This window comes from Syngnathoides biaculeatus, chromosome 5, assembly GCF_019802595.1.
Source record: "Syngnathoides biaculeatus isolate LvHL_M chromosome 5, ASM1980259v1, whole genome shotgun sequence".
Taxonomy (NCBI): Eukaryota; Metazoa; Chordata; class Actinopteri; order Syngnathiformes; family Syngnathidae; genus Syngnathoides; species Syngnathoides biaculeatus.
In genome coordinates, this window is record NC_084644.1 from 5,620,276 (window position 1) to 5,642,329 (window position 22,054).

Consider the following 22,054-nt stretch of genomic DNA (forward strand, 5'->3'; position numbering starts at 1 on the left):
GATCCATCTCTTGTACCATGAAATGCAAACATATACTTGCACTTTGCACATGCACCGTCTCGCTCACTCTCATTCTCTTGTTTCTTATTTTCTCTATCATTCTTTCTCATTCGTTCTTTTCCTCTTGTCCTCTGTTGCACACGGCACAGTTCAACATTAAGTATTATAAACAGGTGTACCACTCAAAGTAAATACACGACTTACCGTATTTTCACCTATAAGCCTTTAATTTTCTCAAAAGCTGACGGTGCGCCTTATATATGGATATTACTATTATTATCATGTCATTGAGTTTTTGTTGCAACTCCATCTAATGGATGCATAACGTAACCCCAGCCTCTACTGTAGCGTCTATTCTATGCGCCTTATAATCCGGTGCGCCTTATATATGGGGGAAAAAAAAGTCTTAAAATAGGCCATAGCGTTTTTTTCCTAAAAACAGTAGCTTCAAAAGGGTTGTAGGTGTTGTGTGAGACACCCCGGAATACAATCATTCCCATCCCGCGTCAACCAGCCTCCGAGTTGTTATCCCCAGTTACGTACTGCCAGTTTTAATTGCGTGCCCCCCCCCCCTTTATTTGGTTGCTCATCCGCTCCGTGACTGCTGTGGCAAATGTTTTGACAGTTTACAGGTCTTGTCGTGTCCTGTCACGCCCCCCCCCCCCACGCCCCCACCCTCGCGTTCTCACGGTTATCCTGTTTTGCCGCCGGTGGCCTGAAAACGGGCACGAAGTTTAAGCGTAGCTCCAGGTTGACAGCAATTATTTCTAATGTTTGTATTGTGGCGTATTTTAATGAGCCACAGTTGTTGCCCAGTGGTAACCGCCTTAAATCTGGTTAGTAAACATGCCTTGCTGGATTCAGTTAAGATTTCCCCAGTGACTGATAACTTCCTGCTGCCACTTCACAGTAAAATCTATAAAAAAAAAACGTTTGCGTGAGGACGTTTCCAACAAGTGACTTGTAGCTTTCAAAGAATGCACGCACATCGTGTGCCTATATGTACGCTACAATGAAAACCTGCCCCAGTCTGGCCCAGTCTATTATCCAGGTCAGGCCGACAGGTTCTGGGCTCATGCGGATTGGCTCAGCTCGTTCTGGAATCTGGCCCAGTGTGGAGGGAGGCTGTATGTGGGGCACAGGAAGAGAAAAGGAACACTGTTGAACACACGCATACACACGAGCTCACCATCTTTTTCGAAGCAGCTGAGTTGCAGCCAAACACTAAGAAAACTCCATCCAGGCATAATGACACAGCTCGGTCGCTTCGGGGGTCCTGTGAGGCAGACTTTGGACGAGGTTTTTCTGAAGACACTCAAACCTCAAAAGGAATCAAAACGCATTCTTGGGGTCCATTGCACACACCACACCTGACTGCGTAGCGGTCTTGTCTATGTGCTGTGTCTTTGGTAAACATTTCAAGTAAAGGTAAGCTAATTGTGTTCAGAATTGACATGAGAGATTGCTGACTTGTAATAAAATGAACAGAGGGCTGAACAACATGGTAAATACACAATGGCGGATTCAAGTAAAACAAAAGAAAGAAGCAACAATTCGATCTTTTGCTTAGACTTTGTAGCAGCTGTGATTTTTGTACAAAATCTCTGCTGACAGTACTCTGTTACACTGTCTATCCATTGCGTGTGAGCGAGATTACAAATTCACAGGCAAGTAAATGAATACTTTTTACACGGCAGCATATTGCCTTTATTTATTTTGCTCTGCACGGATACCCTCGACAATTTCGCAAGACTAAAACGACTGAAGCGCGTTATATGGAAGGACTTATCTTTCGCGGCTTGGTTTTTGTTGCGACCACCGCCCCACTTGCCGCCATGCGTGCGCCCCCCCCCCCCCCCCACGTTTAAAACATAACGCAGCTTTCCCAGGAATGGTTGGCATCTTTCACTGAATACTGACCCGCGCCATGAGCCAATGAGGGGAGGGTCAGTCGTGGAGAGGGAGTCCAGCTCCTGCAGGGAGGGAAGGACTTAAGGAGATTGGAAGCGGGAGAGGGGTGGGGGGTGTGGGGCGAGGGGAGTACAGAAAGGAATTGAGGAAGGAGAGACAACAGGAACACGGAGAAGAAGAAGAAAGAACTTGAGCTTGGTGAGACCAGGGGACTTAAATGAGGGACGACGAAGGCAGGTGGCGTCTGTCTCACGTTTGTCAAGGTTTGAACGTTAGGATAGGTAGAGGCCCCGCAGGGGCTGGATCATGGGACAGAGTCTCCGTGTTGAGACCCCAGCTCAGGAACCACCACGACACAACAATGGCGGTGAGTTTCTGCACTCATTCCTGGACTCGCAGTATACATTCTCCGTTTCGGAATACAGTAACTAATTCCTTTTTGGCATTTCGGTAAAGTTGCTGCGAAGAGAAAAAGTTTCTCTCTTGCTCTTTTTCTCCTTCTCGGTTTCCCCTTCACGTTACCACCACAAGGAATTTTAAAACACTGGGATCGCGTGGAGGAATGTCAGCTGTGTTTTTGTGTAGTTGTGCACGTGTTGCACGCTTATATTCATGTTAAAATGTGAGCGATGAGAAACATCTTTTAATGGGACTCTTGCACAATATTGTCCGCCTTGTTTTGTAGTTGAAATACAACATTGCAGTTTTTTAATTTGAAACCATTGAAAGAGTGATAAATATTAGGTCATAGTTGGATCTTTAATGAAGTTGTGGGATGTTTTGAATAGTTTCAGTTTGACAGTAACAATCCGTAGTTATATTTGTCTGGTCTTCTGGTCTGGGATCGTATTAAGTTTAAGCTTTGGACTGTCAATGAAGTGGCATAATCTCCTCTACCAGTGGTCTGGTAATGCAGTTTGGCTGTTACGCAAGTGATCCGGGTTCGAAAACATACTTCCTAAAAGCAGAAATCTTTTTTTTTTTTTTTTTTTTTTTTTTTCCCCCACCCCCTAAGAAAGAATCAGATGTGATCGCACGCTCACCTGACCAAGACCGTCATGACTCATGGAATCATGAGGTCAGAGGGAAATCGAACCTGCCTGGTGCATGTTTATGGGACCGGTGGGTGTGGCCTCCTATTGTCGCGCACTCGCCCCCCATGTTTCCTGACTCCAGTGCCTTATCTCTGCTTCTTCTGATTACGCCGCACGACAGCCAAAACCCCTGTCCAGTTCTGCACGGGCATGTTGTACACGGGCAGGGCGTTATTGGTGTTAACAGGCAGTGGTCATGAGCTTCTTTTGAGTGAGTGAATGAGTGAGCGTCACTGGCTTGGACCTCGCACAGCGGTGTGACTGAACAGTACCGCGGAGCGTGTTGCGGTTTTCAAGGGGAAGAGGTCGTATTTGTTCTGTCACAGAATTAGGGTGGAGTGCCGTTTCCTCCCTGTGTTTTCCAGTCTGACCCCTCCATGCCTCTTTTTTTTTTTTTTTTTGCCCTTTTCCCCATTATGCTCATTTCCACTCCCACGCTCACGCAAGGAAGTTCTCTTTTTTTTTTTTTTAATTTTCTTACAAAAGAATATGTTTCAAAGACCAATCTGTGAGTAATAACTCGCAGGCGGTCCACCGCACTCTTCAACAGGAAATTGGATTTAAATGTTTTTTTTTAACGTTTTGCGTGTGATTTGATCAGCGCCAGTTTATTCACGCTAAAATACTCGTCATCAACGGATGAAGTCATCTTTGTCAAATGGCCGCCTACTACACGGGCTGAGCAATCGTCACCTCTGCAGCGGCGTGGTGTGTGCGCCGGCCTGGCCGCAGTCTCCTTTTATCCTGCTCGAGTGGCTTCAGCTGAGCCGCTGTGACTCCGCAGTGGGCCGTGTGACAAACATTTGGATTGCAGGGCAACTGGAGCGAATTTTTTTTTTTTTTTTTTTTTTTTTTTTTGTTACGGCTGCCGGTTTGAGTCCTCTGCGCTGTACCTTGCAAATATAAGATGGAATTCCTTGTTGCGGACACATCCCTTGAAGTTGAACCATCTCTGATTTAGATTGCCCGATTTTCCTTTGTCTGGCCTTCCTGGCAGTTTGTTCGAACTTGGGATCCCATCTTTCTCATGGCATGCTGTTTTAAAACTCCCCACCGCGGAACCTGGACACTTAACAGCCACTTTCCAGGTAGAAATACGGCTTACCATTTCAATATCGATAAGAATGTTTGAAATCAAAACCGGGTGCTCACATGTTTGGGATCTGTAACGTTTTGTGGAATGGCATTTATGTATGTGTACTTTTGCGAGCTCTCCATAGTACCTGCTGTACTCACCATCGGCATAATTCAATACGATTCAACCAAATATTTACATGCATGGCAGGGTATTATTTATAATTTGTGGTCACCTATGATTCAGTGCATCTTTAAGTGGGTAGCGCTGAAATTAGTGACATCACTGCTGCTCAAATTCTAACTTACGACGATGCTTATAGACTAAGAGGGGGGAAAAACATGCTAATATTAGAATACTCTTACATTACATTAGCTCTGTATGCTGGAGTATTATATTTTCACTCATCTATAACTTAATGTGACCATTAGTCATATGCTGATAAGAAATTATTGGCATCCTTCATTCCCCTCCAATGTCTTTGTTTGTAATCAGCATTCAATCCAATGTGTTTTTTTTTTTTGTTCGTTTGTTCTGTTTTGAATTAGAAAACTAAACCAAAGCCATTAACCAGAACTGAACCGCTAGTGTGCAGTGGAAAATCTGGGTACCGTAATCCACATCAGCATTTTAAGATTTACATTGTTGGAATCAGACCGTAAGGCATTAGTGCGGCTCAGGCCCTCCTGTGCTCGGGCACGGGAGTGGATGTTTTAAATCGGACCGTTTCCTGTTTTCAAAGGTACACACTCCGCCTGCTGAATTCAACAGCTGCTGCGTAGAGTGCATTAACATTTAACCCCTCGGTGTCTTGTCATTTTGCCCTCTGACTGCTTGTCATTCACGTACTTAAATTCGGTATGTGTAGTCATGATTGTTGACCAATTTTATTTTCCACTGTTCCTCCTTAAGTTATGCTACGTGCAACATGACTAGCAGTCATTTGTGCTGACATAATCCATGCGTGTACTTTTTCTCTTTTGGGGCCAGTGAGAGTCGGAAAACTGATAAGGTACTGGTCTCCACCACACCAAAGAATGGTCGTGAACTCTCTGTGAACGTCAAAGTCAGACCTCTCGTGTTAAACTGTGGATATGTGAGCTCCAAGCATCACCCTGCCAAAGCAGACTCCGTCCTCAAGGCCGCTGAGCTCAAGATAATAACTGTCTTTGGGAAGAATACTGTTAGTGCTCTTTGCAGAGGCACCAGATGACGTTGGTTGAAGTCGTCAGGTTATTGCCGCCTCTTCTCGAGCTGGATTGTCCTCCAGTTGTCCGTTGTGTATTCAAGCCTTGCGAATGTTTATTTATTAGCTCTGGTAGGTATTAAAGCGCTGTGATTGCCTTCGACCTGTGGCAAGTGTCCAGCAAACACCACTAAATCACAATGCCTCCCACAAAAACAAGAGCATGTGTTCAGCTCAATAATTGAACCGCTTCTTTCTTAAGGAGCAGCGAGTTCGGTTTTTCCTCACGGTTTCCGTTCCTAGCGTACTGCATCTTCTTTTCCTGCTTTCTTCCCTACAAAGGCGTTTGCACACCCAACTGGTTTGGATTTTTGCACATTTAATTAAATAAGGTTCCCCGAGGGTCAAGTGTGTGCATTTTTTTTTTATCCCTCTCTAAACAAGCGTCATCTTTGCCTGTAGCTTGTAGTCTGATTGTGATGAGGATTTAAATAAAGTGGAACCTGTGAGGTTCTACACCAGGGGTGCTCAATGCATCGATCGCAAGCCAGTTTGGGTCAATCGCGACGGCGTGCCGAAAAAAAAAAGACAGACGTATTTTTCTGACCTTTAGCTCACCGCGCATGTGGTAACGACAACACTTAGTACAGGAAAACACGCTAGTCGGCCATTTCCCCCCTGTTTTAAGTCCTCGCTTAAGAAATCTTATCAAACGTGAGTATGGACAAAAAAGACAAAAACGTATCACTTTCCTACAGAATGGGAGGCGGACTTATTTTCTCGATGTCATTTTCGAAGTGAGTTTGCCTCATCTGCCGGTGTGGTATTGTAATACAAAAGAAGGGAAATGTGGAGTGTAATTTTTGAACCGTTTTCGGAAAATACAACGCCGACATTCCGCCGAAAAGCAAGCTGAGAATGAGAAAAGTGAACGAACTAAAGTCCCTACTTGCAGGCGCACGGCAGTCACTTTTCACACAATATAGTTCATCATTACACTCGCACGGCGCGGCGAAGCCACGGCTGATGTGTGGAAGGACTTCGGAGATTGTGAGTGTTTCTCACTGCAGTTGGACGAATCCACTGACGTGAGTGACGCAGCCCAGGTGTGCATTTTCATTCGTATGGCGTTTAGTGATCAATGTAAACTCAGATAGTAAAAAAAAAAAAAAAGAAAGAAAAGAAAAAATATAAAGAAATAAATTTATATATATTTAAAATAAAAAAATATATATTTAATTGTGTTGTGCAATGTTGGCTCATACAGTCATCCAAGGCACACAAACATACATTTACACATAAAGAATCCTCAATAAACTTTAAAATAAATATGTTTTCCATTTTTTTTGTAGTGGGTAGATGTTTGTGACTTGGTCATTCTATTTCATCATGGTCATTCTAAAAAAAAAAAAAAAAAAAAGGCGTCCGTCCGTTTACCCAACCCCCCCCTCCGCCCCCGACCACAACTGGTCGATCGCAAGTTGCTGGCTGCACGAAAAGTAGATCTTGGGGTAAAAAAAAAAAAAAAAAAAAAGTCTGGGCACGCCTGTTCTACACAATACATTTCCAGGAAGATGACTGACTTTTGACAAAATTGGTTCATATTTTGAAAAGAATTTCCCTAAAGGAAATGACGTAAATAGAAATCCAAACAATTCTGGGGTCCAATTGACACCATTAAAGAAAATAAGAAAAAAAAAAACTTGAATAATGACCTGGATGCTCATGCTGGCTGGACTTTCTATTGTTTACCCGCTTCTGACATTCTCACAATGCTCCTTGTTGTGGTTGGTTCTTTTGGAATTAGTGTGTTGCCACCCCCCCCCCGCCCCCCAAAAAAAAAAAAAAATCAAAACCTTTGCAGTTAATGCCCTAGTCCCTGAACAGGACTCTCGGGAAGTTCAATCAAGTCTTAGATAGTATCATGATGTCTTGTGTGATGTGCCAATGACAGCAGTGAGTCTTTTTTTTTTTTCCTTTCAAGCGGTGTTGCAAAAGTCCCCCAAAAAGTAAAACGTGCCCAGAATGAATCCTCTAGCTGCTGAACTGCTGAGGTTTGCTGAGGCTTTTTGCCATAGATTTTGAAAACAACTCTGAAGTAAAACTTGGGAAAATAGTACGAATTTGAAAACATTTGATCTTAGACCATTAAATGTTTAATCTACAGTCTTTGCAGGCAAGTTGGGTGTGTTTATCAGGTTACACACAAATTACACCCAAAAGAAACTTTGTCTTGCTTTTCTTGACGGGAAAGTTGGCTGCCTTGTCGCGTTGTGTCCTCTGACTTCTAATTTGTATCGCATTGCTGCTTTTGTTTCAGATGATGAAGGTGAGCAGCACCACAGCACCACGGTGGGAGAGGCGGGCAGCACGGGAGACAGCACTCCTCCCCCGAAACGCAAGGGCAAGTTCTCTAGTCTCGGCAAGATCTTCAAACCATGGAAGTGGCGAAAGAAGAAAAGCAGCGAGAAATTCAAGGAAGCGTCAGAAGGTTTGTGGCTTTAATGTGTGTGCGGGTGTGTTTGGACAGACTCCCTCTCTCCCTCGTTTTGGTTATTAACCCCCCCTCACTGCACGATTTAACACTAAGAACTTACTTAAAATAAGTTTAAAAGAAATAAAAAATTAAGACACATTCTCTTTATAATAATTAGGTGAAAAAAATGTCAATGAAACTAGAATGAAATGACTTTGTATAGTTCTTAAAATAAGTTTTTGTTAAATTATATCTTTAAAAAAAAATATTTTTATCTTACTGGAAAAAGAAAAGCAAATTTATTTGTATAGCACATTTCATACACGAGGTAACTCAATGTGGTTTACATGATTAAAGGCATTTAAAAACAATAAAAATGACAAAATATAAAAAGAAAATACAATTAAAACCACATACAGTGCAAGTAATATGATCAAAACGTGGATATATTCTAAAAAGTATGAGTTTTCAACCTGGATTTCAAAACATTCACACTTGGGGCTGACCTCACCCCTGTTGGCAACTTATTATTATTTGTGTGCAGCATAATAGCTAAGTGCTGCTTCGCCATGTTTGCTTTGGACTCTGCGCTCCACTATTTGACCCGAGTCAGTCGATCTCAGAGCTCTACTGGGTTTGTATTCCGTAAGCATTTCTTTCATGTATTCAGGACCTAAATCATTTAGTGTTTTATAGAACAGTAGCAGAACTTTAAAACCTATTCTGAAGCTGACTGGAAGCCAGTGCAAGGACTTTAGGGTTGTGGTTATATGCTCTGACCGCTTGGTTTTGGTGAGAGCGCGAGCTGCAGCTGTTTAATACTCTTTTTGGGGAGTCCAGTCAGAAGACGCTTACAATAGTCAAGTCTACTTGAGATAAAAGCATGGATGAGCTTTTAAAATTAAACCTATCAAAAAATTTGTCCAGTGAGATGTTTTCATGACAACTAAGAAAAAAAATGCATTTGTGCAGTCCAGGTTGAACCATGCTGTGGCATTTCTAGTGTCATACCACGTTGGGAAATTCCAAACTTGCATTGTTAAATATGCAAATCGATAAATGAATACCATGACAATGAGTGTAATGTCCTACCATGTATTATGTCGATATGGCAGAACTGGAGAGAAGGATGTCGATGAGGCGTACCCGGCAAGAGCTTATAGAACAAGGAGTTCTGAAAGAAGTTCCAGACAACGGTACAAGTTCTCTTGTTCATCTGATCTTTCCACAGCAGTGTCTGTATCTACCGTATCTAGTCGCACTGCCGAGGCTGTCGCACCCACACAGTCTACAAAGCGAAGTCGTCAGTACATAATGGCAGGATCGCTGTACTCCCATCCGGTCGGCGTTTGAGACATATTTAGCAAATATCCGTTCACCTTTGCGCGCTACCTTGTTTTTTTAGTCAGTTTTCAAATGTCTCTCTAGAGCGGAGGAAAAAGTGGAACAAATTGTGCCCTGGAGCAAAGTGGCTTTGAAAGGGGCATGTGAAATCATCATGCAGGCCACCCTGTTTTGCAGAAGCCCGTTTATTAAACATATTTGTTAAACATAAAGCTAGTCCTACATCACAGCAGCCCACACACGCACACGGCATGGGTTTTATGACTGGGCGAAAGCATTGCGACCAGTTATTATGTATTTCATACTGAATAAACAACTTATCCATTTTACATCTGACAACTAAATACCGGCGGCATGGTGAAGCGTTGGCCTCACAGTTCTGAGGTCCCGGGTTCAATCCCGGACCCACCTGTGTGGGGTTTGCGTGTTCTCCCCGTGCCTGTGTGGGTTTTCTCCGGGCACTCCGGTTTCCTCCCACATCCCAAAAACATGCAAAATTAATTGGACACTCTAAATTGCCCCAAGGTGTGATTGTGAGTGCGACTGTTTGTCTCTTTGTTCCCTGCGATTGGCTGGCAACCAGTTCTGGGTGTACCCCGCCTCCATCCCATTGACAGCTGGGATAGGCTCCAGCACTCCCCTGCGACCCTTGTGAGGATAAGCGGCTAAGAAGATGGATGGATGGATGGATTGAGAAATACCAGGGAATGGTGATTCATGAAAAATGTATTTCCTTGAGAACCTCCAGATGATGATCGTGTTTAGAACTAAATGATGCGAATACCTACGAGTGGTACCCTGAAACACGTTTTGGTCAAGTTTCAGTGCATTTCCGAATCACTACCACCAAAGAATAGCCAGACAATGAGGTTTGTAATCTAGATTAAGTTGAATATTTAGTCTACGGATGGGTTTTTGACAAAATTGACTTTATGGACTATAGCATAACTTCCTATGTGCAACGGTCCATGCTGGCTGCAGCCAAAAAGTGTCCTCCATTGGACTGACTCGAGCATCAATCAATTCCACACAAGTTACTGTCAATTGATTTGAGTATTTGTAACAGTTTGACTTGACCTGAAAGAACGATTAATATTTTTATCCCACTTAAGATCCAGAGGGAGCGGCGCAAAGCCTGAAGCATCCCTACGTGAAAAACGGCCACACGCTGCCCATGAGCGGAGTAGGTGGGGTCAGTGCTGCAAGGAGCGGCCAGGGCAGAGCGTCCTCTGAATCAGAGTTCAGGATAAACCCGACTTGGCTCGCTCATTCGGACGACCGCAGAGGCCGACCTCCCTCGGACGGAGAACGGCGAAGGGTTCCGAGCTCAAGGGGTTCCGGACCCCCGGAAGAAGGGCAGAGAGGGAGCGGGATGGCGGCGCCCTACGGACACCTTGAGACCGAGTGGAAGCCCAACACATCGTGGCACGGGCAGATTCCCAATCAGATCGACGAAGGCCGACCTGGAGGCCAGTTTTACCCTGAAGATGGACAGAGGAGGGCCGGACTCCAGAAAGCCCCCTCAGAGGACGGCAGGAGGAGTCGACCGACCGATGTGGACTGGAAACCGACACTCCCCCGACACGCTTCTGCTGAAGAAGGAAGGACCCGGAGAGGTGAGTCACTTCACGCTTTCGCAGGCCACATAAAATAATCTGACGGGCCGAATCTGGCCACCCCGCCTTGAGTTAAAATAGTAGTAATGCGCTTTGCTGCTGCCGTCCTCTCAGATACAGACAGGCGCCTGATGGCTCTCAAGAGTCCTGCTCCAGCTTCTTATTCAAGAATAGCTCTCTCTCTCTCTCTCTCTCATCTCCCTTCCTAATTACGGTGCCACCATCACTACTATACTCTTCGTTGCCCTTTAACGCTTGCGCCTTAAAGATGTTAAACACTGTGATAATTGGTGGAGACACAGAGTTAATTGATTTTCAGCAACATTACACTTTGTGAAACTGGTGTTAAATGCTCTTTCAGAGACGGGTTGATACTCATTCGACAGAGGGCTCACTTAAAAAGGTTATTGCATTTTTCTGCGTTTTGTATACAAATGAGAGGATTGAATTTGGATTATAACGGTGACATTTTTTTTTTTTTTTTACTTGATTAGTAAAGCATGCATTAATTGGAGACCCTAAATTGCCCATAGGTGTGAATCTGACTGTTGTCTGTCTCCGTGTGCCCCGCGGTTGGCTGGCAACAAGTTAAGGGTGTACCGCGACTCCTGCCCGACGACAGCCGGGATAGGCTCCAGCACTCCCGTGATCCTTGTGTGGATAAGCGGCTCAGGAAATGGATGAATCCAAATATTGCATAACTGGAATAACGAACAACTGAGGAACCGGCACCAGTTTACACTTCCTCTTAATCTTCAATAAAAGATGATTCGAATCACAAACGTAGATGCCGGTGTGTAAATAAATCTTGTCATCGGACATTTCACAGTTACAGCATTGAGGTATTGCGTGGGAGTTGCAAAAGAATGTGGGATGACTCGGATATGTTTGGGGGCTGGCTGAAGGTTGTGCGTTTCATGTGTGGCAATTGCAGCCACCTACGCCGTTTTCCGTCGCTGCCGATGCTGAGATAATGCGATTCTAAATCAAGTGCATGCTCGGAGAGGAGAAACGCTACAAAATCCCTCACTGCTGTGTCGCTCAACATTTCTGCCCGTGTTAAGTATTTTGAAATGAGTGATGTGGAAAACATTGCTGGAAGTACAAATGTGAAATTTAATCTATCTAAAAAAATATAGATTAAATCCCAACTATGTATATACTGTTTTTACCAAATCACGAATGCACATGACAGACAGTGCTCTGCATCTAACTGGAACAGGTGGTAAATTGCTGTAGATTTCGATTTGGAGACGAAATGTTGAAAAATGAAGGCTAAAGTTATGATACATATTCACAATGTTCTCTGCCTTGTTTTCAGAGTCAGACAGCCATTTTGTCCCTGACCCCGAAGCACTAAAAGACACCCTCCGCGAACCTCTGCCACCTAAACCTTCCGTCATGCCTCCAAAATGGTTGATAAGCTCGACGCCCGAACCCGGCAGCGAGGGGCCAGCTCACACCCAGTCCAACCACGCCTCGGCCCAGTACTCGTCTATCTCTGCCGCCTCGAGTACCGCACCGAGGCCTACGAGAAACGTCTCCTCTGCGGGCGCGACCGCGCAGCAGCAGTCTTCGTCCGCTGCCTCGTCGTCCGTCACTCAGGCCGCCAAGCAGCCGCCCCTGCCTCCCCCCAAACCGGTGAACAGGGGCAACACCGGCATGCTAGGTAAGCTTTGCGGAGCTGTGCTATGACAAATACATGAAGGTGATGAGGTTCATCTTATCCTTACAAACACTCATAAGCCAAGTTTATATATTTGTTTTCAAATTGAACGCATCAGTCAGTACTCTGATGATTTGACCATTTTTGAGCCAAGGCACATATTCAACATAAGAATCTTATGGCAAACCAACAAACAAAAAAAACAAACAAAAAAAAAGAAAATATATATATATAATGATCTCATCTCAAATCATGAACACATTTCCATAATCTGAGTGAAGCGTGTGCCAATTTAGTTGAACAGGAAGCTATTAATATTGCCGAATGAATGGCGATCTTATTACACAGGTTAATTGGACCTTCTGCAATCTAACGGAATAGCATGTTGTGCCTGTTGCTATACATCACTAGCATGACTGGGCGAGAAGAGATATATTCATTATTTATATGATATACATTATGGGGGGACCAATTAAGGCTAATTGGTTGAGCGCTTGTCACATCTGATGTTCTCTGCTGTACCACACTTTTTGGGAATCACTACCTTAATGAATTGAAACAGTTTGTGCATTGTTTCCACCAGCTGATTATTTACTGCACCAGGTTGTCGCTGCAAAGGTTTCTCAGGATTTGCCTCTTGCAACCTAACAAGGACTCACGTGAGTCTCTTCAGTGGCTGTTTTTTTTCTTGTGGGATTGTTGCCTTATTCCCGTTTCATTGGACTCTCTAGTTTGATTTAACCCATTCATGGGCAGGGTAGCAATTTTTTTGTCTCCCAACAGGCCACAATCAAGGAAATATATATATTTTTTTTCGTTTAACGCATAAAACAAAGGGCAAAAAAAGGTGTAACCTCTCGTGGGCAGCATCCCAAAAGTGTAGTGGTACATACTAGAAATATGTTTAGAAATGAATTCTTATTCTAGAATGACACTTACGCATTAATAATACTGATGGATTAGCATTTTGAAGACAAACTTGGTTGCGGTCTGACCATTCTCTCTCTCTCTTCTCTTGCAAAACGCTCCACGTGTACTTGAGTCGGCCATGTCGCGTCTGGAAGGAAAGGGAAATAACTCCGTGCTAACTTTGACCGACGAGTTATCCTCTCCTGATACCAAATTATGGCTTCAGATTAAATCACTTCAATATTTTGATATACTGAAGGATATAATGCGTGAAAATCATGATGTCCCAAAAATGGGACGCCACCCACGAATGGATGTAATGTTCTGAATCTTACTGATCATTCAATTTTACATGTTTTGGTAGTGTGTGTGTGCGTGTGTGCGTGTGTGTGTGGGCGTGGGCAGCTTTTCTGGGATAATGTGCTGTGAAACGGGATTTAGGACACCACCGGATGTACAGTACAGTAGGTACTTATTTTTTGCAGACTTGGATGAATAGAAAAATCTCACTTTGCAACCATACTGAGAGAGAATTAAAAAAAACATATGTTTAGAACACGTTTTTCAAGTGCTGACAGCATTACTGAGAATCTGCTGAGCTTTTTAATGAAGTCGACAGTTTCTAAACATCCCTTTTCCACTCTGTACATAAACCCAAGAGCCATGTACCCCCAGTCGTTAAAACACTAAAGGCTGAAGGGCCCCCCCATCTCCTCCTTGTTAGTCCCCGCCCTACAGGGTGGCGAGCACGCACATCTTCCGCTCTACTGGTCCTGCTGGAAGCGGGAGTGCGAGTACGATGTCTATCTGTCCCTGCCTGTCTACCTGTGCCGGCGGGCTGGAGGCCTGCGCTCAGGTAAAAAGGATGCGCTCCGGTATCTGTCAGCAGGGAGCCCGTGTCTAAAGTCACCCCTCCCCTTCAGAGTCTTCGTTCATCATCACGTGGCGTCTTTTCTAACTATCCTTGTATTTTTCCCCCGTCTTTTTTCTTTTTTTTTTTTTCATAATGGCCCCTTGTTTGCGTCACCTTCAACGTGATACACGAGTTGCATGCCCATAATGAGCAGAGACTGCGCGCCGCTTGCTTCATGTACATAAGAGGCAAGCGCTGTCGCCGTTGAGCTTATTTAGTTTGGTACTTTACTTTGGCATGTGAATGAGAGTGAGCCCTTAGCAGGTCCGCACCCTGCCCGCAATGCATCAAAGGAATTTTAAGGACGTAATCCGCTCAACTCTGCTGCTCGAGTGGGGTGGATATGAATGAATGGACAATAAAGACCGTAACATAACGGTCGAGTCAAGATCTTATCTGGCTCTCGCATGCCTTTGTTCTGTCACCACTCATCACAGCTCTGGACTTTCGATAAACACGACTTCTGTAAGCCTTTTTACACCCTTTGGAAAATAATTAGCAAAATTGTGCATGTCAATTATGAGTCTGAATTTGAGCTGCTTGTCCACGAGGTTTTTTTGGCACGGACAAAGACGCCAAGTCTGGCTGTGCTGAGCATGCAGGCTGTTTTTTGTCTCTTCCGTCTCTATGACCTGGGACACATGTTGCACACTCGCGTGTTGGATCAACGTGTGCATCCATGTTGACGCAGTCATATGATGTCATTCATGCTCGGTCTGACGTATTTCTAATTGTCAAATTGTATCCTGTCAAACTGAATGTTTTCCAACGTTTACAGCTGAAGAAGCATGTGCTTTCATTCCACATGAGCAAAAGCATAAAACAAAAGTCGGGACTCGCTCACATCATGGCCCGAAAGGTTCGCCACTATTAACTGTGCTTCTGTCCTCAGGAGACCTCGCCCAAGCTGCCGGCGGTGCCAGTCTCGTCCCAGCGAAGCCATCCCCGCCGATGCCTCCAAAGAGAACCACCCCGGTCACCAGACGCAACACCGAGGACTCCTCTTCAAACCAAGCCGTCGTCACGCCGCTTTCTGTTGAGGACCACGGCTCTGTGAGCTTCCAGCTGCCGCCTCCTCCGGCATCCCCTCCGCTTCCGTCGCACATACCTCCTTCTCCACCCCGACAACAAATGCACCCTCACCACCTCCACCATCAGCACTCTTACCCGCACCCTCTGCCCCAAGCCATACCGATCTTGTTCGATCCCCCGAGCCCCGTCAGTGAGTCTCCCCAGCGCCCGGCCCCCGTTCCACTACACATCATGATCCAGCGAGCGCTGTCCAGCCCCGGCCCCATTCAACCCAACCCGGACGGCTCACAACGCGCTCACACATTGCTCTTTGAAACGCCTCCAGACTACCAAGCGGATCGAGGTCGCCCCCTTCCTGTCAGCATCCAACCACTAAAACTGTGAGTTCTACATCTTGGGAACGAGTCGGGAAAAGAGCTCAAGGGGAGCTTTCATCATCTTTGTATTTTACATTGCTTACAAATGCATTTTGTGTGATATTTTAATAGAAGAACAGAGCATTGGGAATGTATAAGGAATCTAATGCTGTGGATAAATCATTGTAAACAAAGTTCTGTGCCACTTCTTTTTACTGCTAGATCTGAAGATGACTACTCTGAAGAAGAGGAGGAGGAGGAGGAAGAAGAGGAGGATGATGACGACGATGAAGAAGAGGAGGAGTACGATGGCGAGATACCCCAGCCAAAGCTAGAGCCACGGAGTCGCCGCGGCCTGGTCGTCGATGCTGGAGTTTGCGTCCTTCCCAGTGGGGAAAACAGCGAGGAGGAAGAGGAGGAGGAGCGTGATGACGAGGACGAAGAGCACGGCATGTGTAGAGAAGATAGCGACTCAGATGGTCCTGTGCCTTTTAAAGAGGAGGAGTCAGATGAGGATGAAGATGAAGAGCCCCCACTGAGTAAGGATCACCGTATCATGACTTATACAATATTTTCGTTTATTTGTTGCTAGCTTAAGTCATCTAAAAAGCAGGTTCAAAGATTGGTTTTAAATTTTATTTAGAAGACTCGTAGTACAGTCTTCCCCAAACTTTGAGCCTATTCAGGTACCGTAATTCCGGGCCTCGAGAGCCCACCTGGTTACAAGCCTCACCGAGTACATTTGTAAAGGAAATACCATTTGCTGCAGCTGTATGAAAGCCGCAAGTGCCCACATTGAAACACGAGATAATTACAAAGAAAGACGGTACACTGAAAGAGTTTAACGCTAGTGCTAATGCTAGCGTCTGTGTCGCTAACTCTAACAGGACAGTTTCTTTCGGCTTGGCCCGTTAGGGGTCGCCACAGCGCGTCATCTCAGATGAGACGCTCATATTTGTTTGGCACAGTTTTTACGCCGGATGCCCTTCCTGATGCAACCCGTCAGGGGGAGTGGAGACCCCAGTGGGGTACGAACTCACGACCTCTAACAGGGCCGGTTTAAATAAAACTTACCGGTGAATATCACGGAGACACTCCAGTAACACAGCAGCAACGCTCTAGCACAGCGCTAACGCTAGCGCAGCACTAACAGGGCCGGTAAAAGTCACTTCCTCGGCACATATATTCCACTGGTCTCATTTTTACCTTTTCCACTCCAGTGCCCCCTTGCTGTCGTTAGAATAAGTGCACAAATTAGCCGCATAAACCGCAGGGTTGAAGGCGTGTGGGGAAAAAAGTTGCGGCTTGTAGACCGGAAATTACGGTATTTTACGTTAGAGATAACTGATAGCAGGCTGCCAAACAAGATGTGACAAAAGCTATGCACAGCACATGCGCATGATTTCATACTTGTCTTGGGTGTTTTCCAGGCGCCCTGGCCAGCAAAGTGAAGAGGAAAGACACCCTGGCTCTGAAGCTCAGCAGCCGTCCCTCACAGGAGCGGAGCGCCAGGGATGACCAGCCGCCGGGACAGACGGGCCTCACCTGGCAGAGCAGAGAGCAGTGGGAGGCCATTCGCACGCAGATCGGCACCGCGCTCACAAGGTTAAAACGTGAAATCATAACACAGCCGCTGTTAGGTGGCAAAAAAATGAAATGACAGGTGCAAACTTGCAAGCCACGATAACATCAGCGGGTCCGTTGTGAAATCTTTTGTTGTGCTTGCATCTTAAATTACAAAGCAATGAAATAGTTTAAAAATAGATGTTCCTGCTTTTCTTCCCATCAGGCGTCTTAGCCAGAGACCCACTGCTGAGGAGCTTGAACAAAGGAACATCCTTCAGCGTGAGTATTAACTCTTAGTTTTCCGTTTTAACTTTTGTAACGCCAACTTGAGATCATTATGCTGCGACTCAATGCTCCAAATCATGTTACAAATCAGTGATACGGTTGAGTTTCTGTTAAATTCTGTCAGTCCTATTTGAATTTTTTTACAAACCAAACATCTCACTAGACTCAGTCACATCTGTTCTTTTGACATTCAAGTGTTTGTTCATTTCATGTACTGTACATTTCCATACTCCCAAGCATTTATCACCAACAACCGCATTATTTATTTTTACATACCGAGAGGTTTAAAACCTCAATAACTGAATGAGATCTAATTTTGTGAGCTGCTTTTCATCTCCTTTGTGCGCACATCAAACCAGACTTGAAATGCCGTGTTTAAATAAAGGCCTTTTGTTGTTTTTTTTTTTCTTCCGTCTCGTTACAGCCAAAAATCAGGCTGACAGACAAGCAGAAGTGAGAGAGATCAAGCGAAGGCTGACCAGAAAAGTGAGCAGCTGCTGTATTTACTGACTTGCGTCCAATTTTTTTTCTATACTGGATATCAAAGTAAAACTCGTCCTAATTGTACTTCTTGTAGCTGAGTCAAAGACCAACAGTAGCAGAACTACAGGCCAGAAAAATTTTACGATTCCACGAGTACGTGGAAGTCACAGACGCCCAAGACTACGACCGTAGGGCAGACAAGCCCTGGACCAAGCTGACCCCCGCTGATAAGGTATCCAGTCCGTGGATCAACTGGAGAAAACTTTGAGAAGCTTTGTGAATTCACCATCTTCTCCGTTTCTTAACACCATGCTGTGTGACCAAATATGTATTTCCCCTTATTTCTTCTAGGCGGCCATCCGGAAAGAGCTTAATGACTATAAAAGCACTGAAATGGAGGTTCACGAGGAGAGCAAAATCTATACAAGGTATAGCTTCAAAGCGAAAATGTCTTCTCAATTTCACATACCACAGAGAAAAATGCTAACTTTCCAGATTTCAATAATTGGGGGTGGGGGGAATAGTATGAAACGTATGAGGCTTCAGATTGTGAAGAAGAAAAAAAATCATTATTGAAGTTTCAGTTTTTTTCATGCTGCAGCAATGACTTGCACCACGACAAAGTAAAGAATCCAACGTGTCATGCCTGGATCAGACTACAAGACAAATTTGGTCTTTCACGATTGCAGATCAGACTTTTGACATATTTCGGTCAGACGGTGGCAACGCTACACCACATAATCCAGTACCACTGCATCCCTCTTTTACGAACACCCATCCTTATCTCGTCAAATGAAACACCGTCGGGAGAGGAGAAACCAGACAATGCCTCACCGGTCGGTGTGGACGGATACACTTGTTACCCTGGCGACAACAACAATGCACCGCACTGATGTATTTTGCTGGGGGTGGGAAGACAAAACACAAAATGAGGAAAAAAGTGTGGTGGTCGTCACCTGTGCTCAGAAGACGACCTTCATTCAATGATTACCGTAATTTCCGGCCTACAAGCCGTGACTTTTTTTTCCACACGCTTTCAACCCTGCGGTTTATGCATGATGCGGTTAAATTGTGAGTTTTTTGTTTTTTTCTAACGGCCCCAAAGGGGCACTTGAGCGGAAAAAGTAAGAATGAGACCGGTGGAAGGAAGTGACTTTTACCGGCCCTCTTAGAGCTGCGCTAGTGTTAGCGCCGTGCTAGTGTGCTACTGCTGTGTTACATGCGTGTCTCAGTGATATTTACCAGTAAGTTTTATTTTAACCGGCCCTGTTAGCATTAGTGCTAGCGTTGGCTAATACATGTTACGCTGTGGCGACCCCTAACGGGACATGCCGAAAGAAACTTACCTTACCTTACATACGTACGCTGCATCTGTGTAAAAGCTGCAAGTGCCCACGTTGAAACACTACATATTTACAAAGAAAGACTGCACACAGAGTTTAATGCTAACGCTAGCGCGGCGCTACCGTTAGCGCTATTAACGTGAACAGGGCCGGTTAAAAAAAAAAAATGGTAAAAATCACAACAGTAACACGCTAGCACAGCGCTAGCAGGGCCGGTTAAAAAAAACAAAACGTAGTGTTAAAAGTCACGACAGTAACACGCTAGCACAGCGCTAACAGGGCTGGTTAAAAAAAAAAAAACAAACGGTAAAAGTCACTTCCTCGGCACATATATTCCACCGGTCTCACTCTTACCTTATCTGCTTGAGTGCCCCTTTGTGACCGTTAGAAAAAAATGCGCAAATTAGCCGCATCACCGCATAAACCGCAGGGTTGAAAGTGTGTGTGTGGGGGTGGGGGGGAGTCGCGGATCATAGGCCGGAAATTACGGTAATTAAAATGTTGGAAAAACCACTGACGGTGGACTTTTCTTTTTAGGTATCACCGGCCTTAGCGTCCCCTCTTCAGCCGGTGACAAAAGCACTTCGTCTCCGTGGCAAGCAGCTGCTGACTATGCAGACAGATCGGCCCTCGTTCTCATTTTCCTGAATGTACTGTACGATTTTTATCAGGGACAGCCTGGAACTCACTCTCGAGACAAGAACGCTTCTCGCTTCCCCTCCATCACCCTGACAGAAATGTTTTGAACAAAGGTGGTGGCGGCGCCGGTGGGAGAAGATGCAGTATTTATCCCAGACAGCAGCGGGGAACAACGTGCCAAACAAATGGAGACATTTGCAAAGGGACTGACTGTGCAGGGATTCGAACCCCCCTCTGCTGTAATGTGGGACCTGGATCTACCGTAGTTAATACCTTTAATGCGGCCTCATTCTATGTTGCCTTTTTCTTCTTTACTGTATATGGAAACGCTTACTCGTTCATCTTGTTAATGTGAGAGCATAAAAGTAATAATAGCTAACAAAAAAAAAAAACGGTAATTTCTAGAGCCCCGCGCAACGATAATAGACACACGTGGATATAACTTTTGTGGACTGGAGGACGAAGACTGGGATATTATTATTATTATTTTTTTTTTTTTTTAGGATTGGACATCTCTGGGATATTGTTTTTATATTAACTGTACAGATTGCTATTATATTATCTTAGAATGAAATGATTAAATATCTAATTGCAAAACGTGTCATGCACAAGATATTTTATATGATAATTTTGATCACACGAGTAGTAGCGGCTTTTTGTTTTTTGGGAGATTTCTTTGGCTTGCCTGTATTTATCGTCGTGTTGTGCGGTGGCCATTTAAGCTTTGACTTTTTAGAGATAGAAGAGGAAGTGCAGGTCAGAATGTGGGGATTATATTTGTTTTTGTTTATTTTTTTTTTTTTTGTGCCAATGTACCTAATGCCTACAACAATATGGGATATTGGTATTCCGTGACTATTTCTGAAATCTACTGCATGAGCCAACGAGGATCCTTCACATCGGACCTGGTCAATCTCTTCATTTCTACTTTTCTATGAGTTTTTGTACTTCTCTTTAATCTTTATTCACACGCGCAACGCAATTCCTGTAGCCATTTTGTACACGATCATGCCGGCGTCGGCGACCAAGAATACAATGCAGGTTGCTGCGCGAGATCAGGGGGTTTATCAAAAATAATAATAATCTCAACGTATGAACGGTCAACAGGGGATCATTTTGGCTGGAACCTTTTATCTGCAAGTCTTTTATTTTGTAGTATTGTCTGGCCAGTAGCTTACAGGGTTCTCAATGCTGCGCACAGGTGGATTATAGAGTAGGCCTCATTGATGCTTGTGTATATCTTGTCTTCCTTTCATTTGAAAAGAAATTTTAAATAAAAAGTATTATAGGTTGCTATCTTTCAGCACGAGAATCCTAGTTTATGATTTAAGTGCGACAAGAATGGGAATAAATATGTACTCTGTAAAGCTAAGTTCATTTTTAATTGAATGTGAAGATGTATGGACTGATAATGTTTTAATTGTACATAGCGACATCTGGATCTAATTAAAAATCTATAGCTCGAACCTTTTGTGCGTCAAGTGATTCAACACTTTGTTGGGCAATTAAAATCAACTCTGTCGGTGTCCAAAGTGCAATTCAGTTTGGAATTATTTCCTCCAAGCTGCAAGCGGGGATGCAGTGACATCTGATGTCTGAGTCTAGAATAGAAATGCGTGGAAGAGATTCTAGCAGAAGTTATTTTTCAGTGTTGGATTTACATCCATCCGTCCATTTTATTTGCCGCTTATCCTCGCGAGGGTTGTGGGGAGTGCCGGAGCCCATCCCAGCTGTCCACAGGCAAGAGGCGGGGTACACCCTGAACTGGTCGCCAGCCAATCGCAAGGCACGTCGGTACAAACAGCCGTGCTCACAATCACACCTTGGGGCAATTTAGAGGGTCCAATTAATGTAGCGTGTTTTTGGGATGGGAAGTGTGAGGAAACCGCAATGCCCAGAGAAAACCGGGGAGAACATGCAAACTCCACACGGGGGCGGGTAGACCCTGAACTGGTCGCCAGCCAATTGCAGGGCACGTCGGGACAAACAGCCGCACTCACAATCACACCAAGGGGCAATTTAGAGTGTCTATTCCCGCTCTGTGACCGCAGTGAGGATGAGCGTCTCAGAAAATAAATGGCTTGCGACCTGGGGCAAAAAATACAAACCACCGACCAAAATCTCCACATTGTCTTTGCGCTGCTGTCGCTTTAAGGATGC

At 44.7% G+C, this 22,054-nt stretch overlaps 1 protein-coding gene across 5 annotated transcripts in view; it reads left to right on the top strand.

The window, feature by feature from the left end:
- phactr4b (phosphatase and actin regulator 4b) overlaps nt 1–21,360 on the top strand; it is a 30,615-nt gene extending 9,255 nt beyond the window's left edge. For 4 of the 5 annotated variants that reach the window (XM_061819913.1, XM_061819912.1, XM_061819914.1 and 1 more), the window contains exons 4-15: nt 7,587–7,757; nt 8,858–8,938; nt 10,199–10,702; nt 12,024–12,371; nt 15,083–15,602; nt 15,801–16,117; nt 17,009–17,183; nt 17,368–17,423; nt 17,854–17,915; nt 18,007–18,144; nt 18,264–18,340; nt 19,793–21,360. In XM_061819913.1, the coding sequence (XP_061675897.1) occupies nt 7,587–7,757; nt 8,858–8,938; nt 10,199–10,702; nt 12,024–12,371; nt 15,083–15,602; nt 15,801–16,117; nt 17,009–17,183; nt 17,368–17,423; nt 17,854–17,915; nt 18,007–18,144; nt 18,264–18,340; nt 19,793–19,808 (2,465 nt within the window). In that variant the 3' untranslated portion in view covers nt 19,809–21,360. Of the gene's footprint in view, nt 1–2,046; nt 2,279–7,586; nt 7,758–8,857; nt 8,939–10,198; nt 10,703–12,023; nt 12,372–15,082; nt 15,603–15,800; nt 16,118–17,008; nt 17,184–17,367; nt 17,424–17,853; nt 17,916–18,006; nt 18,145–18,263; nt 18,341–19,792 lie in introns of those variants that run through there. The other variant, XM_061819910.1, reaches the window with a different exon arrangement.
- Nucleotides 21,361–22,054: the final 694 nt, after the last annotated feature.